At 35.0% G+C, this 23,800-nt stretch overlaps 2 protein-coding genes and 1 non-coding gene across 5 annotated transcripts; 2 read left to right on the plus strand and 1 right to left on the minus strand.

Annotated features, from left to right (window-relative positions):
- The first annotated feature begins 273 nt into the window (after nt 1-273).
- LOC104782301 (uncharacterized) lies at nt 274-7,037 on the plus strand. 3 transcript variants are annotated; one of them, XM_010507199.3, is made up of 21 exons: nt 274-546; nt 910-1,082; nt 1,170-1,337; nt 1,649-1,759; nt 1,873-1,950; nt 2,113-2,309; nt 2,393-2,453; nt 2,558-2,632; nt 2,718-2,795; nt 2,892-2,954; nt 3,043-3,126; nt 3,220-3,395; nt 3,867-3,906; nt 3,996-4,139; nt 4,268-4,387; nt 4,476-4,691; nt 4,966-5,127; nt 5,263-5,935; nt 6,113-6,318; nt 6,537-6,675; nt 6,755-7,037. In XM_010507199.3, exons 1-21 carry the CDS (start codon nt 300-302, stop codon nt 6,904-6,906), a joined length of 3,363 nt encoding a protein of 1,120 aa, XP_010505501.2. In that variant the 5' UTR covers nt 274-299; the 3' UTR covers nt 6,907-7,037. The 3 variants fall into 3 exon arrangements, 2 of the variants coding, with proteins under 2 accessions (XP_010505501.2, XP_087309152.1); XR_015559055.1 differs by having other exon boundaries at nt 302-546; nt 5,228-5,935; XM_087453026.1 differs by lacking the exons at nt 274-546; nt 910-1,082; nt 1,170-1,337; ... (6 more) ...; nt 2,892-2,954; nt 3,043-3,126 and adding an exon at nt 3,453-3,517 and having other exon boundaries at nt 3,226-3,364.
- A 243-nt stretch (nt 7,038-7,280) lies between these two features.
- LOC104705249 (YTH domain-containing protein ECT4) lies at nt 7,281-10,763 on the plus strand. The gene is made up of 7 exons (XR_015559057.1): nt 7,281-7,551; nt 8,041-8,144; nt 8,231-8,304; nt 8,403-8,861; nt 9,012-9,506; nt 9,588-9,800; nt 9,895-10,763. It is a non-coding gene; the product is annotated as a YTH domain-containing protein ECT4 (transcript).
- A 1,803-nt stretch (nt 10,764-12,566) lies between these two features.
- LOC104782309 (CBL-interacting serine/threonine-protein kinase 1) lies at nt 12,567-16,654 on the minus strand. Its single transcript, XM_010507212.3, has 12 exons — nt 16,098-16,654; nt 15,922-15,984; nt 14,726-14,797; nt 14,519-14,626; nt 14,335-14,415; nt 14,064-14,243; nt 13,753-13,971; nt 13,555-13,659; nt 13,347-13,463; nt 13,180-13,242; nt 13,004-13,078; nt 12,567-12,895 (listed from the first exon to the last, which is right to left on the minus strand). The coding sequence occupies exons 1-12, from the start codon at nt 16,311-16,313 to the stop codon at nt 12,833-12,835; spliced, it is 1,362 nt and encodes a 453-aa protein (XP_010505514.1). The 5' UTR covers nt 16,314-16,654; the 3' UTR covers nt 12,567-12,832.
- Nucleotides 16,655-23,800: the final 7,146 nt, after the last annotated feature.

A 23,800-nucleotide genomic window follows, 5' to 3' on the forward strand; every position in this document is an offset into this window, starting at 1 on the left:
GACTGCTCCGACTTAATGAAGATGGTGTCTTCGCCTGCCGAGTGGCCAACTTTTATGCCTTATTTGGAGGACATTCAGACGGATAAGGCGGAATTTACTTCTTTTTTTTTGTCTACGTTCTTCGCTCCCAGAATGGTAAAGCGAATAATCTTGCGCGACATGTTCGCACATTACCGCACTTAATTACCATTATGTGAACAACGTTCCTACGCATTGGCTTGTTTGACTCAATCTTGTACTTCAAAAAAAAAAAAAAATCAGATAATTGAATTAACCTGAATTATTTATTCCCGCCAGTGATGTTTTCCAATTTCATCAGTAAAAATAAAGAAAAGAAGCATTGGAGGGAAGAAAATGAAAAAGCAATTAAAAAAAAAAAAAACGCAATGTTCGCCGGCGACGATGACTCAGTTCAGATTGTTCGACTTCTCGACCAGACGCTTACTTCCATTGATGGAGTTGCAGTCCGCGAGGCAACGGAGGCTCTGGATCGACTTTCTACGGAGCTCCCTCACTTCCCTTATCGTCTTCTCTCCATCGCTTCCGGTAACCTTCTCTTTTTTTTTTTTTTGTTGTCTTATAACTTTTTACCCGATTTACTTTAAGCAATTCACTTTATTCCAAAGCATTGACTTCTGATTTAGAGATGTGATTTTGATTTCCTCGAATCGATTTGCACAATTAGGGTTACAAAATTTGTTGAGTTTATGATTTAGTTCCGTTTTATGTGTGGCGCTGGTTGGTTGGTAATTCTAGAGGTAGTTTATGAAGAGTATTGAATCCTTAGCAATATTTTGATTCAGCTGATACAAACACTCATACATGATTGAACTCATTCTGCTGACTCTTTTGGTTCTATCAATCGCTGTTGATTGAGTGCTACTTCAATTTTTTTTTTCTGATTGACAGGAGGTGAAAATCCCAGCCAGAGAGTTGCCGCTGCAACATATCTAAAGAATTTTACCAGACGGAACACGGGGATTGAAGGGACAATCTCTGAAGTCAGCAAGGAGTTTAAGGATCAGCTTCTCCTAGCTTTGCTTCACGCAGAGCCTGCAGTTCTTAAAGTTTTACTTGAATTGGTAGGCATTCAATAAGCTTTTCTTCTTCCTGTATATATTTTTTTACTTCACTTGTGCACACCTTCATCTTACTTCACTTGTGGCCAGCTCCACATTGTTGTTGTGTCAGAATTTGTGAAGAAAAATGCATGGCCTGAACTTATACCAGAGCTGCGCTCTGCTATCGAGAAGAGCAGCTTAATTAACAGTTCAAACTCTAGCTGGAGTACTGTGAATGCTCTGATGGTATTGCTCACAGTTGTAAAGCCTTTTCAGGTATTTGTTACATTCTCTTTCGTACGAAAGTTATATTAATGAAGTGATGGCTTTAAACTTAGATTTTTATCTCTCTATCTCTCTCTTCCATCAGCTCTCCTATATTGCATCCCGTGTTACATATATTATGGTTTAGCATCCCTTATTTTGGTTGTGAGCTTTTGTTGCTTCTGGCTGCAATATTTAAGAGTATGAACTACTGCAAAATCTGGAAACATGTGTGTTTTGAAGTGGTAGTCCTCTGTTTTGAACCTGGTCCTGTGTGGTCTATTTAAATGGGCGTGGCTTATTTTTGTGTGTTTGCTTTGCAGTACTTCCTGCAACCAAAACTTGCAAAGGAGCCAGTACCACAACAGCTGGAGAGTATCACGAAAGAAATTCTTGTACCCTTGGTGTCAGTATTTCATCATCTCACTGAAAAGGTTATCCTTTTCTCTTACTGTTTTCTTTTTCTTCATCTGCTCACACTTTATGTAAGATGTATCTGCTCTTTGAGTCTCAATGAGTATTCCTATCTGGTATAATTCTTAAGCAGGCTTTGACTACACATGGATGGGGTGAACTAGAATTGGAAAAGACACTCCACATTATCTGCAAATGCTTATACTTTTCAGTAAGTCATACCGTCAGTTTATATTTCAGATAGACGAAGTTTCCAGAACTGTTGTTGCATGTCTGGGTGATTTTTGTCATTGATTATTAAACGTAATATATCAAATTTCTCATGTTGTACAATCTACTGTGATAATTTTGTTAAGGGTGTTTTGTGTTGTAGGTGAAGTCCCATATGCCATCTGATTTGTCACCTCTGCTTGGTTCCTTCTGTCGAGATGTGATCAGAATTCTAGACTCCTTGAGTTTTGACTGGAGTGTGACTCCTTCAGATGGGTACTTGATTAGGTCGAAAGCTGGAAAAAGAAGTTTGCTCCTCTTTGGCACACTTGTCAGCAGACATAGAAAATATTCTGACAAGTATGTAAACACCTTAAAATCTTCTTAGCAATGTAGCATTCCCAATGCTTATTTACCACGCCTATTATATCTGATTTATGCAGATTAGTGCCAGAGATAGTAATTTGCTCAATGAAGATTGTGAAACATAGTTCAACCATCAGTGTAAGTATTTTTAGCAAAATTTGTTACTACAAAAATTGCTTCTTCTCATCAAAATATTACTATCTTCTTAAGCTAATGCTATGAGTGCCTACTATCATGTGCAGAAGCTCGGATGCCTAACTGAGAGAATTATCTCACTTGCTTTTGATGTAATTTCACGCGTCATGGAAATTGGTCCTGTAAGTTGTTAGAATGTTCACAAAAAATCTAAATAGAATGATCAAATGTCTATGAAAGCAAATATAATTTGTACCTTAAAAACAGGGATGGAGATTACTTTCACCCCATTTTTCTTTTTTGTTGGACTCTGCAATCTTTCCAGCCCTGGTGCTGAATGAGAGGGTACGCTTTCCTTTGTCGTAATCTGTGTTGCAAGCATTTCTTACTACCATTATTGCAAAAACTTTACTGGTCTTTCCGGGTTGCTTTTGCAAGTAGGACATATCTGAGTGGGAAGAAGATGCAGATGAATTCATAAGGAAAAACCTTCCATCTGAACTAGTATGAAACTTATCTCTCTCTCTCTAGACGGATTATTTTTATGTCTATGGTCCAGAAGCTATGAAATAATATCATTTTCGTTTGGCAGGAAGAAATTTCTGGGTGGAGGGAGGACATGTTTACAGCCAGGAAAAGTGCTATGAACTTGCTTGGTGTCCTTGCCATGTCAAAGGTGAAGAATCACCTTATAGGTTATGATCTATTTTATCAACTTTTTCAGCTATTCGTTCATAGGTTCTTATAGGTTATGATCTAATTCTTATAGGGACCACCAGTATCTACTACAAATAAAGCTTCCTCAGCAGCATGTAAGCGGAAGAAAGGTGAAAAGAGCAGAAGAAATAACCAAAGATGCATGGGAGATCTACTGGTGCTTCCATTTTTGTCAAAATTTCCTGTGCCGTCGAAAAGTTACATACTGGATGCTAGTACTTCAACAGCGTGAGTTCCTATACATATTCATGACTTCTGATTCTAACTCCTTGAAATTCTTGGCAGATGTCTAAACCAAATAAAAAATGCTTTTGTAAGCTCTGAGCAATGGTACATCTTTGTTTGGCGCAGTGAGTACCACTAATTTATGCTTGCAGTGGGTATCAGAAACTATGTTCTTTTAGTGGAACTTTAAAAACTCGTTTTGCAAGTTGGTCTTCCATAATGCCATGTTTCCCAAGCTCGTCATCAACTTTTTGATATTTTTTCAGTATACTGTATATATATATATATATATATATATATGATTCTCTGTTATCTTATTTGCTAGACTTCTGAGACAACTATTCAACATTTTGAACATGTCATATCGGGTTGGAGTGCTTTGTGTTTACTGTTCTCTTCCACTTTAATATTTTCTTGTTTCATTCCCTTTTAATTTGTGATTAAACTGACTTTATTGCTATGTTGACATCTCAGCTATTTTGGTGTTCTAATGGCATATGGTAGCCTGCAAGAGGTGAGCAAATCTGGTTCTCTTTTTTTTGGAGTTGAGCATTTATTACTGATAGAGTGCATAGAATTACAATGGCTCCCTTTTTCCGACAGTTTATCCAAGAACAAAATCCTGAGTATGTGGCATCTTTTGTCCGTACCCGTGTGCTACCGATTTATTCTACACCTGATTGCACACCTTACTTGGTTGCATCTGCAAATTGGGTACTTGGAGAGCTTGCGACCTGCCTACTCGAGGTGTAAATTTTACTTTTCATTTATGCAAACCATTTGCTGGAAGATGATATTCTTTTAGTCACTGATTAGAATTTGTAATGTTTTACTTCCTGTGATCACATATTTGATTAATTGCTTTATGCTTTCAGGAGATGAATGCAGATATTTTTTCTTCCCTACTAAAGGCATTAGCAATGCCAGATCAGGTGGAGATCTCTTGTTACCCAGTGCGTGTTTCAGCTGCTGGTGGAATAGGTTCACTACTCGAAGTAAGTCAGCACTTACATCAACAATGGCACTTGTATCTTAAAGTGAGCTTGTCATATCTAACTCAAAGAATATGTTTGTTCTCTTCAGAATGAGTACCAACCACCTGAATGGTTGCCGCTTCTTCAGATTATTATTGGTAGGATTGGTAGTGAGGAGGACGAGGATGGCATTTTGTTTCAGCTTCTCAGATCTGTGATCGAGTCAGGAAGTCAAGCTATTGCCACACATATTCCGTACATTGTCTCTTCGCTAGTTAGTAATTTGTTGACGTTTATGCATCCTAGTGAAGATCCATGGTCTCAGGTATATTTTATTGCTGTCTTTCCACTTTCTTAATATCTTTGCTAATATCTGAAGCTGAATGTAGCAGAATGTATTCTTTGTGTAATGAAGTAAAAAAAAATTGACACATTCTGCTAATTTTTATATCACGCACATGAAATCCTGGACTAAACCAAAATATTTGTAGAATTCCTGTTGTTCCTGGTCTAGTAATTGTGAACTTTGGACTATCTTTAGTGGACATTGCAAGTCAATTCAACCTATTTTTTAATTTTTTTTTTCCTTTTCATTTTAGGCTATCCTAGGTGGCCTTGAGACATTAGTAGCAATGGCTCAGACTTATGAGAGCTCTAAGCCTGAAGCGAATGAGGAGAATAATCAGGCGACTGAAATATGGCTAACTGGTCAAGGCACCATCAGCAAAGCTTTGTCAGCACTTTTACAACACGCATGGCTGGTAATTAAAATTTACTCTAATCCCTTTGTGTTATTTATAAACATTATGACTTCTCCACGTACTTGTAATTATAGAAATTGAAACACGATTCTGATTTTAGGATACTGGTCTGCCTTTTATCTTTGCATGGTTCAGACAACAGATGTGCCTCCGACTTCATGCATAGATCATTTTTCGACGATGTTGCGGTTCATTGTGATTGCTTCTACTAATTGCAATGTATTCGTGGAGCTCAGACTAACTGAATTACTCGTAGTTTGGGCCGATATTCTTGCTAGCTGGAACAGTTGGGAAGAGTCGGAGGACTTATCTATTTTTGACTGCATAGAAGATGTTGTGGGTATAAACAACATATATGGTTTTAGGAGTTTCCTTTTCAGAGATTTGCCATCCCCTCCAGCCATGCCAGTCCATCCACAATCTATTGTTGAATGCATTGGTTCATTTGTCAGAAAAGCTATACTTGAGTACCCGTCTGCCACAAGGAGGGCTTGTTCTTGTGTCCACACATTATTACATGTACCAGACTACTCTTCTGACATCGAAGGGGTGGGAAAATCATTGGCAATGGTCTTCAGTGAAGCAGCCTTTTCTCATTTTCTAGGATTGCGTGAGAAACCTTGTACTTTGTGGAGGCCTCTATTACTGGCGGTATCATCATGCTATATCTCCTATTCTGATATTGTGGAAAGCGCTTTAGAGAAAGTGATATCTGGAGGATTTGAGCTATGGGCATTTTCATTGGCATCATTGTACTCGCTTAAATCTGATGCCACTCCAGCATTGACTTCTGAAGTAAAACTATATGGTGAGTAGATAAATCTAATGTGCTGATGATTCAGAATTGTTAAACTTCCAGTTACAGTTCACAAGTTTAAAACTCTGCTTTAGGCAACATGATCTTAGAAGGTTTAGTTGTATATATGTAGTAGCTGTTTTTAATCATAAATACATTAGCATGGACTAACAGACCACTTGTCTTCAGTGATGACGCTAGTAAAGGTGATTGAACAGCTATTAGATGTAAAGCATGGGAATGCAAGTGATGATTTGGCAAGGAAGTGCTTTGTTTCATTGATGGAGGCTTGTCAGAGGCTAAAGGAAGTGAACGAAGAAATAGACGATGATGAGGATGATGGAGAACCCGGAGAAGAAGAGACAGAATCTGAAGAAACTGATTCATATGACGAGGTTTGATTTGATTTCTAGTACTCGTTATTAAATTACATTCAAAGTATGTTTCATAATTTTTCGTTAGAACTAGTGTAAGAAGAGAAACTCAGATAAGCAGTCAATTTGCTGGCACAGTTGCAAAATTGATCTTCTACTTTCATGAAACAACATTAGCTCTTCTAATGAATTGTTTCTTCCCAAATAAGCTGTTTCATCTTGTGTCTTTTTTTGAGCAGGATTCCGAGAGCGATGATGAGCGTGAAGAAACGGAGGAAGAATTTCTGGAAAGGTATGCTAAAGCTGCAGCAGAATTGGAGGATAGTGAAGTAATCGAAGAGGCGGATGAAGATGATGAGGAAGATGAGATTGATTTGGGTAAGTTTGATCATCACAACAAGATAAGAAACAATTTTTTTTGCTTTGCTTAATGCTCTTTGAGTACTTGATTTTGCAGGTTCTCTGAATGAGATTGATCCGCAGAAACTGGTTTTATCATTATTGGAGAAGCATCACGAGAAAGTAATAAAACTCATACCCTGTGAAGTTATCTCAACCTTTGTCAATTCTTTTCCTGTCTACACAAGTCTCTTCTCTAAGTGCCTCTAAACATTAAATTAAACAAGAGTTTTCTCTTTCTCCAAGTTTTGATGCTGGTTTGTTTGTTTCTGATGTGTTGACGATTCTGAGATATTTTTTAAAGAAATTTCAAGTTTGTATATACGGTTACGAATTTTCAATACTGTTCACTTATTTTTTTAGTGGTATGCAATTTTATATATCTGGATCATGTAGGCCATACAAATCTGGGCAAACAAACGACCTTTTTATTTACCGTTTCTGGCAAGGGATCTTGCAAACCATTGGCTATAAACCCACCTGTCAAGGTCAATTTCAAGGGTATTATCGACTTTAGCATCACTTAGATTCTTCGATCGAAAACGCTGCGTATTGTAAACAAAACACAGTGGAATCTGTCGTTTGCGCGTCTTCTGGGTTTCTCTCTGTCTTTTCCATTTTTATTTTTTCGTCACTGAAGCGAATCTTCTCGTCGTTTCTCTCTACCTCACTCATCTCAGTGTTAGGGTTACGATTCAGCAGAGCATTATCTCACAACTATTTCGTCTGAACTCACTCTCCCAACCTCTCTCTCTCTCTTTCTCGGTTACTCTACCTCTTTGTCGGTACCCCCAAATTTTCTCCATTCGAAGAACTTTTTTAGGTCAAGTATGACTTGATTCTGCCTAATTTCTGGTATCGTTATCAAATTTGTCTGCTTTTCTATCTGGGATTTGTTCTTTTTTGTGCTTATAAGCGTATTTGATTTCGTTTCTTAGCTTCACGTTGATGTAAGCTCTTATGCATATATAGTTGCTTTGCATTCTAAGCTGTTAGAGGTTTTTTATCGCCGTTCTTTTTTCTTTTTGAAGTATAATTTCCGTCCATCGAGTAATTAGGGTTTCTCTGTGTGCATTTAGAGCTCTCTTTTTTGTTTGAAGTGACCACCTTTGAGTGTTGTTTAGAATTGATTAGTGGAGCTCTCTTTTTGTATTGCAAGAGAGTCTCAGATTTATCTGATATGTGCTTTGTTTCTCTCTATTCCGGGATTTGTATCTTCACTGAGAAATCTGTTTTTTTAGGCTTCTTTAGTTGATTTCTTCAAGTTTAATTGATTCTTCGTTGAACAATGGTCATGAAAGTCCCATGTTTTGAAGTTTTTTTTTGTTTTAATATGTATTTCAGGTGTTTATTCAAACTCATCAGATAAATTGAAGAAATGTATACCGAGGGAGCCCCTGATTTTGTCATTGACCAGAGCACGTATTACCCCGCTTATTACTGTTCAGGTTGATAGCTCTGCTTCACGAAACTTACTTACCATTCTTGTTTTCAAGGTTGCAAATTCCCTTATCTTCTGGATTTTTTTTTACAGGTTATGATTCATCCGTCGAATGGGAGAACCATCAGGTTATTGCTGGTGTAGATGGTTCAGAGGTCCAATACACGGTGCATGAAATCTCACACAATCTTCATTCACACAAACGTGCTGTTTTTGTTTTTGTTAATCGTCTTACCTAGCTGACATTCTAATCTTGCGTCTTCAGGGTGGGCAAAATGAAAATTCTCCCTATATATGCTATACACCAAGTTATGGATATGCACAGTCTCCTTACAATCCGTACAATCCTTACATACCAGGCGCTTCAGTAGGCGTTGACTCTTCGTTTGTTGGATTCCAGCAGTATTACTCCAGCGCCCCGTATGAGAATGCTGCATCCTCGCCTACTTATGTTCCATACGTTATTCAGCCTGATATTGTCTCGAATAGTTCAACAGACTCTTTGGTAGCGACTGATTTAGCCAATGGTGGTCAATGTGATATAAGAGGATCCAGACAGAGAGATGGTTCAGCAATTTCCGGGTTCCCAAAAGATGCTCCAAAATCTTCCACAGTTAATTCTTTGGATAGGACCTATGAGAAACTAAGGTCTAGCACTGGACAGAATAAACAGCCAGGAGTCTCCAAGAATGATTTCGCTCCAGCTCCTGCACATTCTCTCCAGGTGATTTCTCGTAGAAAATAATTCTTGATTCTGTTTTTCTTTTGAATATTGGGTGTGCTTATGCATTACAAGGAGTGTTTTGTTGATAATACAGTGCTATCTTAGTCATTAAATTCTATGTTGAGTCTGAAGTCGTGTGTGTTTTTGCAGGGCAAAACTGCTCCCGTTGACAGTGTTTCCAGCAGCAGACGCTTGTCTTATGGGCAGTTAGACATTGCTAATGGGTTTTCATCCGTTGCCTCAAATAGTTACAAACCTCGTTCCAAGATGTATGATGGCGTGGGTGATAACCACCTCACTCGAAGTCCAGATACGAGCGAACATTATCGAGGTTCAAGAACGAGAAGATCAAGAAATCAGTTTGTTGTCAAAGCTTATACAACCAAAGCTGGAAATGCTGATGCAGAAGGAAACATTGTGATAAATCCTGATCAATATAATAAAGGAGATATCAGAACAGATCACAGCAATGCCAAGTTTTTTGTGATTAAATCGTATAGTGAAGATGATGTTCACAAGAGCATCAAATACGGTGTCTGGTCATCAACACTGCATGGGAACAAGAAATTGCAGAGTGTATATGAAGATGCTCAGAGAATAGCCACTGAGAAGTCTTGTGAATGCCCTATTTTCTTATTCTTTTCTGTGAGTCCATTCTTACTTTTTCTGCCTTGTGCTAATGTGCTTGCATTCATACTTTGTGCTTATGTTGTTCCCCTGCTTTAGGTCAATGCCAGTGGTCTGTTCTGTGGTGTGGCTAAGATGACCGGTCCAGTTTCCTTCAACCGAGACATGGATTTTTGGCAGCAAGACAAATGGAGTGGAAGTTTTCCTGTCAAATGGCACATCATTAAAGATGTTCCTAATAGCTATTTCAGGCACATAATTTTACACAATAACGAGAATAAGCCAGTGACCAACAGCCGAGACACACAAGAGGTGAGTTGTGTTATTTTAATCTTGACACTTCACTTGTGAACCAGATTCCAAGAACTCTGAAACCTCAATCTTATCATTCTCGGTTTGTGTGCAGGTAATGCTGAAACAAGGACTCGAGGCGCTAAAACTATTCAAAAATCATGCGGAAAGGACTTCCCTATTAGATGATTTTATGTACTATGAAAACCGCCAGAGACTCATGCAGGAAGAGAAAGCAAGACTTCCATTCAGGACCTTTCGCAGCCCATTTCCCATTCCCAAACCGAATATTTCTGACAGAAGCAAGAAAATCTCCAAAGATGTCTTCAAGAAACCTTCAGTAACCTCGGCAGAAACAGAAGTAGTGCAGTTAAAAAACTCAGATGGGGATGAAAAGAGCAATACAGAGGAACCTAGAGAAGATTCTACTCCTTCCACTCTGAAGATTGGCTCTCTCAACATTAAAACGGCTGCTGGTACCACCTTTAACTCAACCCAAGCCAAGTCTAAACCGGCCTCATCTCTCAGCTCTGACCGCAAGTCAGACTCCTCTGGAGAGGTGACAGGATCTCTGGCTGATGACATCATCAGGGTAGGATCGTTGCCCATTAAAGTGAAGGTATCTGCAGATTCATCCTTGAAGATCGGAGCTGCTGGTACAACTCCTCTCAACTCAAGATCACTTCAGACTTAAACCGGGATTTCGACATTGTCTTTTGTCTAACTTGTTCGAGAAAGAGATTGAGTATGTATAGATTGGTTCTACCTTTAAAAGGGTCTGATGGGTGGTTTGAGAATCCTTTTTCATCGTTGAAGTTTGGTCAAATGATTGTTTTTAGCGGTTGCATTTTGGTGTGTTGGGTTTGATTAAAGAGTTGGGTTCCATCTTTTGAGATTATTGATCGAAATTTCTGTTGTCATGCTATCTTAAATGCGTGCGAGTGATGTTTCTTCAGCATCAAATACAAAGGCACTATTTTCAAATCTGGTCCAAACTCAAAATGATCGTTAAACTATATACACACAGAATGAAGATTTGAGAGATTTGAGTGAACTTTTAGAAGATTTGGTTATTTGTTAGAGTTTTTTATATAAACAAAAAAGGAAAATAATATGTTATTCTGTGAGATTTTATTACTAACCTTTAGGTGATTTTAGAATATTTTTACATCACAAAAAAAGGAAAATATGTCTCCAACTATCTCAACCCATTGTCCCTCATATCAACACAAAACTCACATGACGACATAGTTTAAGATCAAACGAATAACAACTACTCAAAACAGAGATCTAACGCGGAAACCAATAGTTGTTATGATTTCATCCTATTTTTTTTTCTTTCTTATTCAACACACCAAACGACAAGCTACAAAGAAGTAACAAGTACTCAAAACACATTTATGGAGACCAGATATAGGAATCTGATGATATAAAAATAGTTGGATATACCGTATATCCAAAATAGTTTGATTATGATATTTGTCATTTTTTGTTTTCTGAAATCCTTCAGAATATCACCTTTGGAGCTAGGTGGGATTTTTCGTTTTTCAACAGAAGAAGTATCCAAAATCTCCTAAATATCAGTATTTTCAAAACAAGATATTGTCAAATTTTAATAAATCTTTGATTGGATAACAAGATATTGTGATTGATTTTGAATGATTTTATAGAAATTTCAAATTTGATAACACTGGTTTTGGACAGTAATTTAAAAATGACAAATTGAGTAACAGATGATTTTAATAAAAACCAAAAATCTTTTAAAATCCCTTAGATTGTGGTGTCTTCCGTTTGCTATGGATAGTTTTGTTATCTTGGAAGTTTTGGGCTGAGGCCCGTAGTCTTCTCGAGTGAGTAACCCTTTTGACTGAACCGTCTCAATATAAAAGTATTGAAAGCGTGTGGAAGTAAAAACCCTAATCACCATTCCATCAAAGTATAAGGACAACCACCACTATACATTCTTACTCAGCTTTGATTTTACTACAGAGGTATTTAAAAGTCTCCGTTTTCCATTAAAAAGTTGCGGTCACTGATCAGAAAATTATAGCTCTATCAGTTGTTAGAGAAGAACAACTCTCAATGTTACTTCAGCGTTATGATGCTCCAAAGGTGGATGTATGGGTGACTAATAAGATTGATACTAAAGCAGTGTTGTGGAGCAAATTCATTACGGTAGATATAGACAGTCCCGGTTGCTCTATGTTTTCGCCTTACGTGAGTTTCTTCGTCGACAAGGAGAACAAAATGGCCGTGGTTTGTGAGCCAAAATACAGTTATGAGAGAAACAACTTTGTATACATTGTTGGAGAGGACCGTGAATGCATAAAAATCCAATTTGAAGAATCTACAAAGGAATTAAGTGGGCGTAAAGGATTATGTAAGCCATTTATTTTCAATTATGTTCCAAGTTTGGTTTAGTCGATACAGATAAAGACGTAATTTCTTCAATCTCCTCTTGTTTTTTGTTTTTTTTTTTTTAATTTGCGTTTTTGAGTTTTTTTTTTTTTTTGTGTGTGGAGAAAGCCGTTTGATTAATTTAATAAGAGATACATCATATTTATATTTATTTTCATCTCCTGTTAATTGCTCGCTTATTTGTACTACATTCAAGTTTCGACTTTAAAACTGAAATTGTTTCATTAACAAGAGGCAAAATGTTGATAGGCCATGAGTGAGCGTAAAGTTAATTGAGACCGACCATCATAGCATACTATTACAAATTTATATATGTGCATCAATGCATCGCATTGGGTATTTACAAAAATAAATGAAGAGATCTTGGGATTTTGGCTAATAAGCTGATTTTGCCACACCAAATAAAGAGCATATACAAAGGTGGGTACTACTAGTGAATCAAAAAAGCTCTAATTCTTCTTAATGATCTACGCCACGGTTTATACTAGTAACTAATGCAATTATTTGCACTAATCATATATAAATCGAGCTCCTTTCATATAAATATATATAAAGATAATGAAATATGAACATGGATGGTGTACCATATGATAAAAATATTAGAGCTATATCTCTACAGCCGAAAATACCAACACCTATGTTATTATCTCTTGCTCCGGCGAGGATGTGCCCACATCTTTCAATAGTCTCTCGTACAACTGCACCCAAAAAAATTAACATTCAGTTTTCATCTTTGATATGTTTGTTTAGTAGTCAGAAATCCAAACCATTGAATCTTAGTTAAGAAATGACAACTTGTAGTATACCTGTCTATACAAACATGAATCCCCATAAGATTTTCTTAGCTCAACCACGTTCAGTGACGGCTTTATCTCGAAAACCTATTATGATATGATAACAATTTCTTCCATTAGTCAAACATATTCTCTAAATAGAAGTATAAAAAAGTGAAATAATATAATGTAATTAGTTGTTAATATACCTCAGCTGTTACTGATAAACCAATTTGACCTATCTGGTTGCTTTCTTCTTGTTTTACTTTTAACTGAAACAAAATGCAGTTTCATGTTAATGATCCTCTACAGATTTTAAAATTCTAAAGTAGCTAAAGATGAGACAGAACGTGTTGTGTTTCTTTTGAAGACTCACCTTCGCATGTCTCTTTTGTACACTGTATCCCATTTCTGTAACCGTGGTTTCTATTTTCTCCAGTAAATCTTTTGCAGAGCTATTTGAAGTGAATCTTATTCTCCTCTCTGATACATTCTGAGAATACAAAAAAGTACAATTATTGTTATTACTATGCATTATCTCAAGCAGAGAGCACTTCTCTGAAACAGAGTAAAAGACTATTTACCTCTTGTTCAAAGAAACCGGACAGGTCAAGAAAGGAAGACATTCCGATTAACTGAAACGCATTGATGATGGTTGGTGAATCACTACCCTTCCCATCTTCTGATCCCTACACCATTCGAAAAAAAGAAACAGAGAAATGAGCACATTGTACTTGAATCAAATGCAATTGCAATAAAGAGTTGAGGCAACAGATTCTTACGAGTTCTTGAACTGAGAAAGCATCATCGTCTGTGTCAACTTCTTCTTCGTCATCATCATCATCGGGAATTGAAGGAATGTACTCGTGTTTGAACCACTCACTGGCTTTAATACCAACGACTGTGATCCTCGTGACTGGATTTGGATCGAGCATTCTCTTAATCATGGTTCTTGCACCTGGTGATAACCATCTTGGTATTGGTGGGTCTCCTTTGCATATCTGAAATTAAAATCAAATATTTTATCAAGTTCGTTTCTTCAATATGTGTGTCTTGAATTGGAATATGTTTAAGACATGATGCGGTTTTTTACCTTCTGGTATAGAACTGCAAGGTTTCTATCGTCAAAAGGAAGGCATCCGGTTAAAATAACATACAAGATTACACCACACGACCATATATCTGATGCTGCACCATCGTAGCCTCTGTTGGCTAAAACCTCAGGCGCAACGTAGTTAGGACTACCACAAGTTGTGTGCAACAATCCGTCATCCTAAAATGCCAGAGAGAAAATTAGCAAATGGATTCAACAAGTTATGGTTTTTGCTGTGATAGGTTTTAAGATCGTGATATTTGCTAAGTACCCTAAAATGCTGAGGCAGAGCACTGAGGCCAAAATCGGTGATCTTTATATGTCCCTTAGCATCAAGAAGAACATTCTCTAGCTGCAATATAGAAAAAAAAAAAAAAAAAAAAAAAAACAACAACACATCAGGGAACTAATTCCATAGGGTTTTCATGATTTGAAAAATAGTGAAAAGCACAAACCTTGAGATCCCTGTGGAAAACACCTTTGCTGTGACAGTAGCTGATTCCATCGATCAGCTGCTGAAACATTTTTCTTCCCTCTGTTTCTGTTAGTTTTCCGTTGGCGACCTGAGAGTTATAATCAGAGTGTGAGTTTAGCTTTTAAAATTAAATGACACTTGTTAAAAGAAAAGAGCAGAGAGAGGCTAGTAGTAGTAGGGGTCTTACAATTTTGTCAAACAATTCTCCTCCGGTAACAAGTTCCATCACCATATTAATTTTCGTTTTGCTAGCCAATACCTGCATGGTGACCATAAGGAAGAGGACATTAGTTTTAGCATCCAAAATATTTAGTAACAAGAAGAAAACGAAAAGATTAAAAAAAGAAGATGAAAACTGGAGTTGCATTCACTAAAAGACTTAAGGTGTCTACAATTTACAAGAAACAGACAAATAAAAAGGTAACCACAACAGGACAGAGTTAGTCACGGCCTTAAACTTAGAAAAAAGAAAAAAGTGGACCACGCACGAATACGTGTATCGAATATATGAAATCCATAATGTAGGTTAGGTTGCTTAACCAAAAAGTCAAGACCAATCATCTCATGTAACAAGGCAAAGCAATTGAAAAATAATTACACGTCAACAATAAACCCCAAAGATACAGCAATATATAATAGATGTGGAGTATAAAATAAAATTTAAAAATTAAATTAAACTATACATAAGATCAAAGTGGGTCCACATGATAAAAAAAAAGGTTAAAAAGGTACTAAGATTAAGCAATGGTAAATGATTCAGCGACAAATCCTGCATTTTTCACGATTAAGGACCCACCCTTGGATTGAATGGAATAGGTCAGATTTGTGTTACCGGCCATCCAAGCCATGAAGCCAGCCACCATATCAAAGAAACTTATTTTTTTTAAAATATACAGTATACTCCAAAAAATTGTGGCTGATTGGGAAACGTGGAAAACAAGGTTAACGAACATATGTTTGGGTACAAAAACGAAGACCCAAAACTTTAGTACAATTTTTTTAAAAAAAGGTGATTGAATCGAATAGACATGTAAAGTTGTAAGGATATTCTCAAATAGTACTCAAAGATATCTATTAAAAAAAAAAAAACAAACGATATGATCCAAGATTTTAGAGAGTTTTTAATCCTCGTCAGCAAAATTTGGTAGATAAAATGAAACTAAAAATAGTTTACTAAATTTTTAAAACATGTAAATACTTTCTGTCATATTATTCAGGTAAGTACTAAAAATGAAACACAACCTACACCGCAAGCAAACAAAAAAAAACACAAACCAATAATAATCACAAAAAAAAAAAAAAAAAAACATTGTTATACTACTAGACTAGTCATAATCACGCGATAAAAAACCTAAAGATTAAAAATGGGATAAGCGAGCGCACCTCATGTAATCTAACAATGTTGGGATGTTTTAGCATTTTCAGAGTCCGGATCTCTCTCTTTATCTGTTCACAAAATTAAATTAAATTAAATAATTGGATCCGTCAAACTGGGAGTTAAAAAAATAAAAAATTAGAAAATGGTAAAACGAAAAAAACGCAAGAATAGGGGGGGAAACCTGTAAAGAGAAGTTGAGATCGGAGATACGAGACTTGTCGATGATTTTAACGGCGAAAGAATGACCTGAAACCGTATCTTTAGCGAATTTAACTTTACCAAAATTACCCTCGCCGAGCGTCCTCCCTAGCTCGTATTTCCCAAGACGCATTCCCTTTCTCACCTCCTCCTCCTTCACCTTCTTCTCCTCCTCCTTTATCTCTTCCCTTCTCACCATCCAATATCACTCGATCGCTTTTTAATATGTATTTAGAAACAAATAAACCAAATCGATTCTTGAATCTCCTGATGACTTATTTCTGTTATGGTATGGATATATATATATATATATATATATATAAGGCTCTCTAGCTCTCTGTGCTGTGCAGGAAGAAAGGAGATATATATAAGAAAACAAGTGTAGGTAATATTCGAAGAGACGACGAAGAAGAAGAAGAAGAAGAGGAGAAGAAAGTGCCGGTTGAAATTGAAGAGAGGACGCTACTTCTCTTCTTAATTGCTTCCTCTCTTCTTTTATAATAACATTTCACTTTTTCTTTTTTTAATTCCTCCTTTTATAATAATATATTTATCTCTCTTTTTTTTTTTCTAAAAAAATCTTCTTTGTTCTGTTAGCCAGATTTTTATTGGATAATAACAATAAACATTTTAAATAACAAATAATATAAATCTAACAAACTATAAAGATTTAATATTATCGTCATATCTTTTTAATAACGTACTTTTGGAGATAAATCATTATTGGTCAAATAACACTCCTATTAAATTGAACTATGTCTCAGTTCATAATAAGGATTCCCCTTTTTAAAAAAAAAAAATATATATATATATACGTATAATGAACGCAAGAGTATATTGATTTGTCAGACTAATATGTATTTGCGGATTTTTTATGTGTGTGTTTTGTGTGTTTGTACTTGTTAGCATCTATAGGCCCACTTCATTTTGTTGCATTTGTTTATGTTGAATTTTTTAAAATTGTTAATTACATATATAAAAAAGAATTACAAGAACTTAGGTTTAAGTCGGAAAGAAATGCAATAAAAAAAACATGGTCGCACTTTTATAGATCATTAATTTGGCATTTCGATTTTTTTTTTCACAATAGTCTAATTTTATTTCATCCAAGGTTACGTACCGTAACAAGAAGTCCAAACAAGGGAATCCAAACCCAAAAGAGGAAATCAAAGCCGGAAATATTTGATCTTCCGATGACAAAAGCTGGCTAGTTGAAAGAACTAAACCCCAGAGACAAACCTCAAAAAGGGGAGACAAAAGGAGGAATTAAACCTCAAAATCAAACATAAAAGATTGAAATTTGAAATTCCATATAATTAAAACCAAAAACTCTAATCCAAATGCTTCTGATAAACATTTCCACAGAACAGGTAGATGACGAAGAGGAGCTACAGACAGGAGCCTCGAGCAGAACCGATCAAAAGAAAGCCTCAAAAACTGAAAGCCCAAGAAAGGAGCTATATCGAGCTCACACAGCCACAACAACGACAAAAATGAAAACGGCAAAGCAGCAAGGAAAGAGCACATAACCTAACCCATCACAGCCACTTCAAACAACCTTGAAATCCAATTGGGGAAAACGCCAAAGAAGATACCCATTCCTTAACACGGACATTCGTCGGCCCAGTCAGAGGCCACCTACAGACCAAAAACTGGTAACGCCACGCAAGAGAAGGAATAGAGATCGAACTCACCGCATCGTCTTGAAACCAAACTTGAGCCCAACAAGAACTTAGAGAAGGGTAGTAGATGCCTTTGCAGAAAATTACCTTCCGAATGATGAACCCACAAATCGAAACCTTAGCCAACACAAAACACCAGCAACTCAAGAGGAGATGACAGAGTCGAAGTAAAAGGAATCACAAATTGCAACCCAACAACTAAAACTAAGACATAACCCACAACAAACCACAAACAGAAGCAAAGAACCCCACATAAGCTAAGCCAACAGAAGCAGAGACAAACAGAGAGATTGAGGCCAACTTTTTCACAACTCCTTCATCAAAGGATGAAGTCGTTGCAAAGAAAGGACCACCGTTAAGAACCTTCGCCAGATGCAAATCTGAAATCGCACCACCACACCCAGAACCCTAATCTCAATACCACCGCTTAGCCTAGATTTATCGGATCCTAGAGAAAAACCTAGAAACAAAAAGCAATTAAACTAACTAATTCCCTTCACAGCGCCGTGGTGGCCGCCGGAGAGAAACCCTGGCGATTCTGATTTTTTGAAACTAGAAGAAGAAGAGGAGAGAGAAGAGAGAGTTCCCTCGAAGAAGAAAAATTGTAGAATAGCTAGATGGCATTCCGATTTTACTGGAGCAGTTTTGATTTGGCATTCCGATTTTATAATTACAAAGTATATTTATCATTAATTTTTTTATATAAAGAACTTATTATATACATAAAATTACAATTTAAAGTCTAACTATAGTTTCTATTTTTCAGTTTTGCTTAATTAGAAAAGAGAATGTCAAAAGAGACTTGAACTTAAAACCCATGCTGAACAACACGTTCGCTCATAGTCATAACGTGTTCATTTTTTTTGGAAATTTTGAAGTGTTGTGAGTTGAATTATGATTTTCTTTGTAACTCGAACGGTCGAACCTTGCTAAAGTTCCTAGTTGGTTCTATAGGCCGACGGTATTCCGTATTCATTGTCGTGGTATATATTAAGAGATAAGTGTTTTAGTTTTTTATTAAACGTAGATATTCTCGTGCATGATTGATTAATTAGTTTTAAAACATTTTGTTACGGTAGTGCTTTCCATTTGGGGAAGAAAAGATAAAGCTATCAAAGTTTTATATTGTTTCTGTCTTTGTAGACTAATTATTTCGGTTGTCGACTTTTCGAAATTTTTAATTCAATTCACGATATCGTTTAGGATACACTTTTTAAGTTCAATTTTTTTAAATATATTGACTACAGAATTCAGATTTTTTGGTGATTTTAAATCTCATTTCTATGTTTTGTCGGCTCACGTTTAGATCACATGCATGGTTCCATTCAATTTATATGATTTCTATCTTATGCATATTTTGTATTCAAAAATATCAAAAAAAAAAAATATTTCATAATCAAGAAAAACCCCCCAAAATGAAACCAGACTAATCTCTTGAACTTGGAAAACACCATATATGTACATACTTTTCCACTCGATATACCTTTTTATTGCAAAACATAGGTCCTAGATATAGAGAGCACGGATTATTAAAGATTTAGTGGTTCTTTGTTTTTTTTTCCCTCAGTATCTTCTAACATTTCTTTTGGTTATTAATTAAAAACAGAAAAGGTCATATGTGTCTCATGTTTCTCAAGGCATACCTTTCCCAATATTTTTTTAATGAAAAGTTGTGGAGATTTTTTTTTTTTTAAGATTTGTGGCTGGAATAAATAGATATTATATATAAGGGAAAAGACCAGTAATTCAAAATTATTCGAGTCTCGAACGTGTATGAATGGCCGGTCTGCTGCCGGCTGCCGCCAGTGAGTTACTTATTCATTGATAATTTAGCCAGTGCGATCAGAATTCAGAACCTCTCTTTTTTTGTTTTTTTTTTGTGTGTGTGTGTGTACGTAATATAATTTTAAATAATTAAAAAGTTATACGAGGCACTTACTAAACTTTAAACCAAATAATATTTTATACCAAATTTTCTTTTGTTCTATTCTTTTGTTTTTTCTCTTTAATGTTAAACTAAAGAGATACTTAACCATTGATTAAGAAACATTGATAAGAGTCTCTGATTCTACGTGTTACAGCTCTAGCTTCCTGTCTATAGTCTCTCACTGGTATAACAACAATGAGAATACACGTTTCGTCCTACATACATACGAGCCTAATTATAACCTTAAGAGATATTAATTAAAACTCACAACCATATCTTATGATAACCATATAATCTGACGACTAGAACAAACTTATACCATATACATGTACTGACAATGTTCGTAAGCTCACAACCTAATGGTTCCGTTAACAAATCTTAGATACTTTTTAGTAATAAAACCAGAGCCGAAGATATTCCAAATACATCTAATCAAATTACATATATATCATATGTGAAATGTGATTGTCAAAATATATATATATATATATATATAATTAACGGACCATACGGTTTGAGATACACAAAATCGATATTCGTCAAGTGACTATCATAATAACATAATTGGTCCACACCGAAAATAACAAAATTTAATACGGTTTCGGTTTTTTTCTAAGTTATAAAACCATGATTTAGAAATATTAAGTGGTAGGGAAGGAGAAGAATGAGTTTTTTGAGAGTGGAAGTAGCAGCAGTACCACGTGAATTTAACCAACCAACTGAACGACTGACGGGTGTGGCCATTTCAGCCATGTGGTTACTCTCTTCTTTCTTTTTCCAACAACAATTTTTTTTTTTTTCTTTCTAAAAGACTGAGCAATCGAGATTTAATGTTTTATTTTTTTCGTCGTTATTTTTATCCTATGGTTACAATTAAATAAATATATATTTATACTTCTGAATATGTTTTCTAAGATTCATATTTATTAATCAAGCAAATAAAACAAATATGTTACAAAACATATTTGTCAAGGTTTGTCTAATCTCTAAAAATTTAAACTTTCATTTGCTACATACTATTTAATTGGTTAGTTCTGAGTCTTTTGACAAAAAAGAACAAAAAATTTGAACGTTCTTCGGTGAACTAAAAAAAATTTGAACGTTCTTCCATGCATCTCTCTTTCACCATAATTAACGTAATATACACTATCAGGCTTTTTAGCAAAGTTTCATCGATCTCACAACCAATTATGGGTGACAACTTACCATTGTTAATGGGGTCGCGACTGGATTGACAACTTACCATTGTCGCCCAAAGAACCACTTGGCCTCGTAAAGGATGTGTTAGTGTGTCCATAGATATAGATTTATATCAACTCCAACGCCTTTCTACTAAGAAATATAAAATTGAATGACGAGTCATTAACCTTATATGATTTAATTAAATGGATTGTTACTTAGTTGGCCGGTGGATATATTACTTTGTTTCTTTTGCTGTTGGGCAATTAATGTCTACTTTATCCAAGTGAGTTTTTTTTTTTTTTTTTTAAACAGTATGTACATTTGTTAACATATTTTGCGATTTTGAATTCAAGTGGTAACACAAAAACAACACTAATGCATTATGTGGTACAGATCTAAGTATCTAACAACAACAAAAAAAAGAAGAAGAAATAAAGCACGATAGCTAGGCAATGAGAGTAGCCACATCTTGACATTCTTGACCTCAAAATTGGTAGTTGAACACATATAACATCTTGTGTGCCCATGTTGAGAGTGATATATGTTATGTATTGGTATCTAAATTAAGTGGCCCCTGTATGTATGTTTGAGTAGAATGTCTTCGCATCTAAATTTGGTCGTTTTAGTAATCGTAAGCGGGTCCTGGCGTATTACATATGATCTCTAGGCTATAAGCTTATGATTCATGATATGACAATGAATTATGAAAAGTAATTGATCCCTTACATTATATTTCACTCAAAAAGTATTAATTATTGTTCTGTTTTTGACGAGAAAAACTAATGATTCTCATTATTATAGCATACATATAATAAAACTACTGCAAGGATCTAAAACTATAATAATTGGATTCATTGGTGCTAAGTTTGATGTATCTTTCTTTAAATTAATGTCAAGTTGCTTAGTGTGTAATGTTCACCTTATCCTTTTTCCAAGTTTTTATGAAAGTTTCATGTTGAATTTTGTTTTAGAGGTTTTAAAATACCATGTTGAATAGTGGAGATATTATTTATCTCGAGACGTTAGCGCGCTTACTTATTATATATAGAAAAGGGAAACTTTGCGATAAGCAATAACGTAAATTCGTATAGGATCGGATCCTAGATTCCACAACATTAGTTACACGTCAATTTAGACGGTTTTTAAATATCATATTGTGGTTAATATTTTTTAAAAATTATAGGGATTTCCCAAAAGCGACCCATTAAACAATTCCAAAGTGGATAAATGAGTCTCCCTTCTCTTACCAATCTTATCCAAACTCTAATCCACATATACAGTATTTGTCTATCAATGTTTTTATACTTATAAAAAAGAGACACATGACACAGACCTTTCCATTGACGAAGAGGCAGATTCGGGTTTAAGACTACCCCAACAAGGCCAAATTGGTTGCTTATTTGATATACTTTATGATACAAAATCTATTGGAAGAAAATTGAAGAGATACAATTTTGGGTTTTCTACGGAGAAATCCAACGAAAAATCAAGATGGAAATTAGGTTGTCGTGTACTGATAAGTTTACGCTCTACGTTTTAGGCTGGTACGACTAGTTTATGCTACAAATTCATGTTTCATTATTCAATTTCAAACTTTTTGAGAACGCATATCATCAACTTAAGTAGAATAGACACCAACAGAAAAAATAATAGTTCAAGTACACGCAATATATGCCCTTAAAGGTGAATGTAATATTCTTTTGTGATACACTAAGGGCATCTGGATTGGCCCAACACCTTGGGTGTTTTAAGTTTTTATAAAATCAAAAATATAGAGAATAGTGGGTAAAGAACATGTTGTTGGTTCTTGATGTAGAACTGATTTTGGGTAAAGAACATGTTGTTGGTTCTTGATGTAGAACTGATTTTGGGCCAGTTCTTGGGTGACGTGGCAACTCTAAATGGATACAATTTTTTGCAAAGGAGAAAACATTTATTTGTTTGGAGGAAGTTTTGTTTTTTATTTATTTATTTATATCTTTAATGTTTTTTTGTTTCATAAAAATTCGGTATTGTATTTTGAATTTTAGTATAAGTTTTTTAAGTTTACAATTTAAATGTTATTTTTTAAAGTTTTTAAAATTGTAATATGTTTGTTTGTTATTTTTATTTATATTTTTAATGTTTTTTTTGTTTCATAAAAATTTGATATTGTATTTTGAATTTTAGTATAAGTTTTTTAAGTTTGCAATTTAAATATTATTTTTTAAAGTTTTTAAAATTATAATATACTTTAGATTATTATATTATTAAATCTTATGATTTTAATCATGTTCTCCTAATAACCAACTCCCTTCCTTTTAAAATATAAGATGTTTTGAGTGAAAGTACGTAGATTAAGAAATAACCACTTTAAAAAAAATCAATCAATTATAAACAAGACTGCATAAAATAAATAATAAAAAATATAAAAGTAATCTAAAAGTTACTTTAAAAAGTTGAAAATATCATCTAAAACATCTTCTAAAACATGTTATACTGTGAAACTAAGGGAGTAATATTTTTAGTTTAAGAACACCCAACTCAGTTATCAGAATGTACATGCCCTAACAATGAGTAACATTAAACAAATTCAAAAGTGATGTGATGTGATCAATGATCATGATATAATATGTTACGCTAAAAAATACATTTGCTTTACGCTTTATGGGAATCTCCAACCCTTGGGAACAAGAAAGACGAAAGCAAAAAGCGTCGTATCACATTTTGACATCACCACAAAAAGTGAAACTAGAATATATTTTAATTTTCACCAAAGATGATTATAATATCAACAATTATAAGCAAAGTGGGGACGAAGAGTTTTGTCGAGGTTATTAATATATTTCAATATGAAAAAAGTGAACCACCTTATGATTAAAAGAGCGTACTGTATTTGTTATTATAAGTTTGTGA

Source organism: Camelina sativa, chromosome 1 (assembly GCF_030686135.1).
Source record: "Camelina sativa cultivar CO46 ecotype springtype chromosome 1, ASM3068613v1".
Classification (NCBI taxonomy): Eukaryota; Viridiplantae; Streptophyta; class Magnoliopsida; order Brassicales; family Brassicaceae; genus Camelina; species Camelina sativa.

Excerpts from the sequence above, each read along its gene's own strand:
- LOC104782301 (XM_010507199.3), top strand. The coding sequence starts at position 300 with ATGTTTTCCAATTTCATCAGTAAAAATAAAGAAAAGAAGCATTGGAGG. Across the intron at positions 4,692-4,965 it reads GTGAAGATCCATGGTCTCAG|GCTATCCTAGGTGGCCTTGA; the intron begins GTATATTTTATT and ends TTTTCATTTTAG. Across the intron at positions 5,128-5,262 it reads TTTTACAACACGCATGGCTG|ACAACAGATGTGCCTCCGAC; the intron begins GTAATTAAAATT and ends TGCATGGTTCAG.
- LOC104782309 (XM_010507212.3), bottom strand. The coding sequence starts at position 16,313 with ATGGTGAGAAGGGAAGAGATAAAGGAGGAGGAGAAGAAGGTGAAGGAG. Across the intron at positions 13,464-13,554 it reads CCGGTTTCTTTGAACAAGAG|AATGTATCAGAGAGGAGAAT; the intron begins GTAAATAGTCTT and ends TTGTATTCTCAG. Across the intron at positions 13,079-13,179 it reads GTTTATCAGTAACAGCTGAG|GTTTTCGAGATAAAGCCGTC; the intron begins GTATATTAACAA and ends ATATCATAATAG.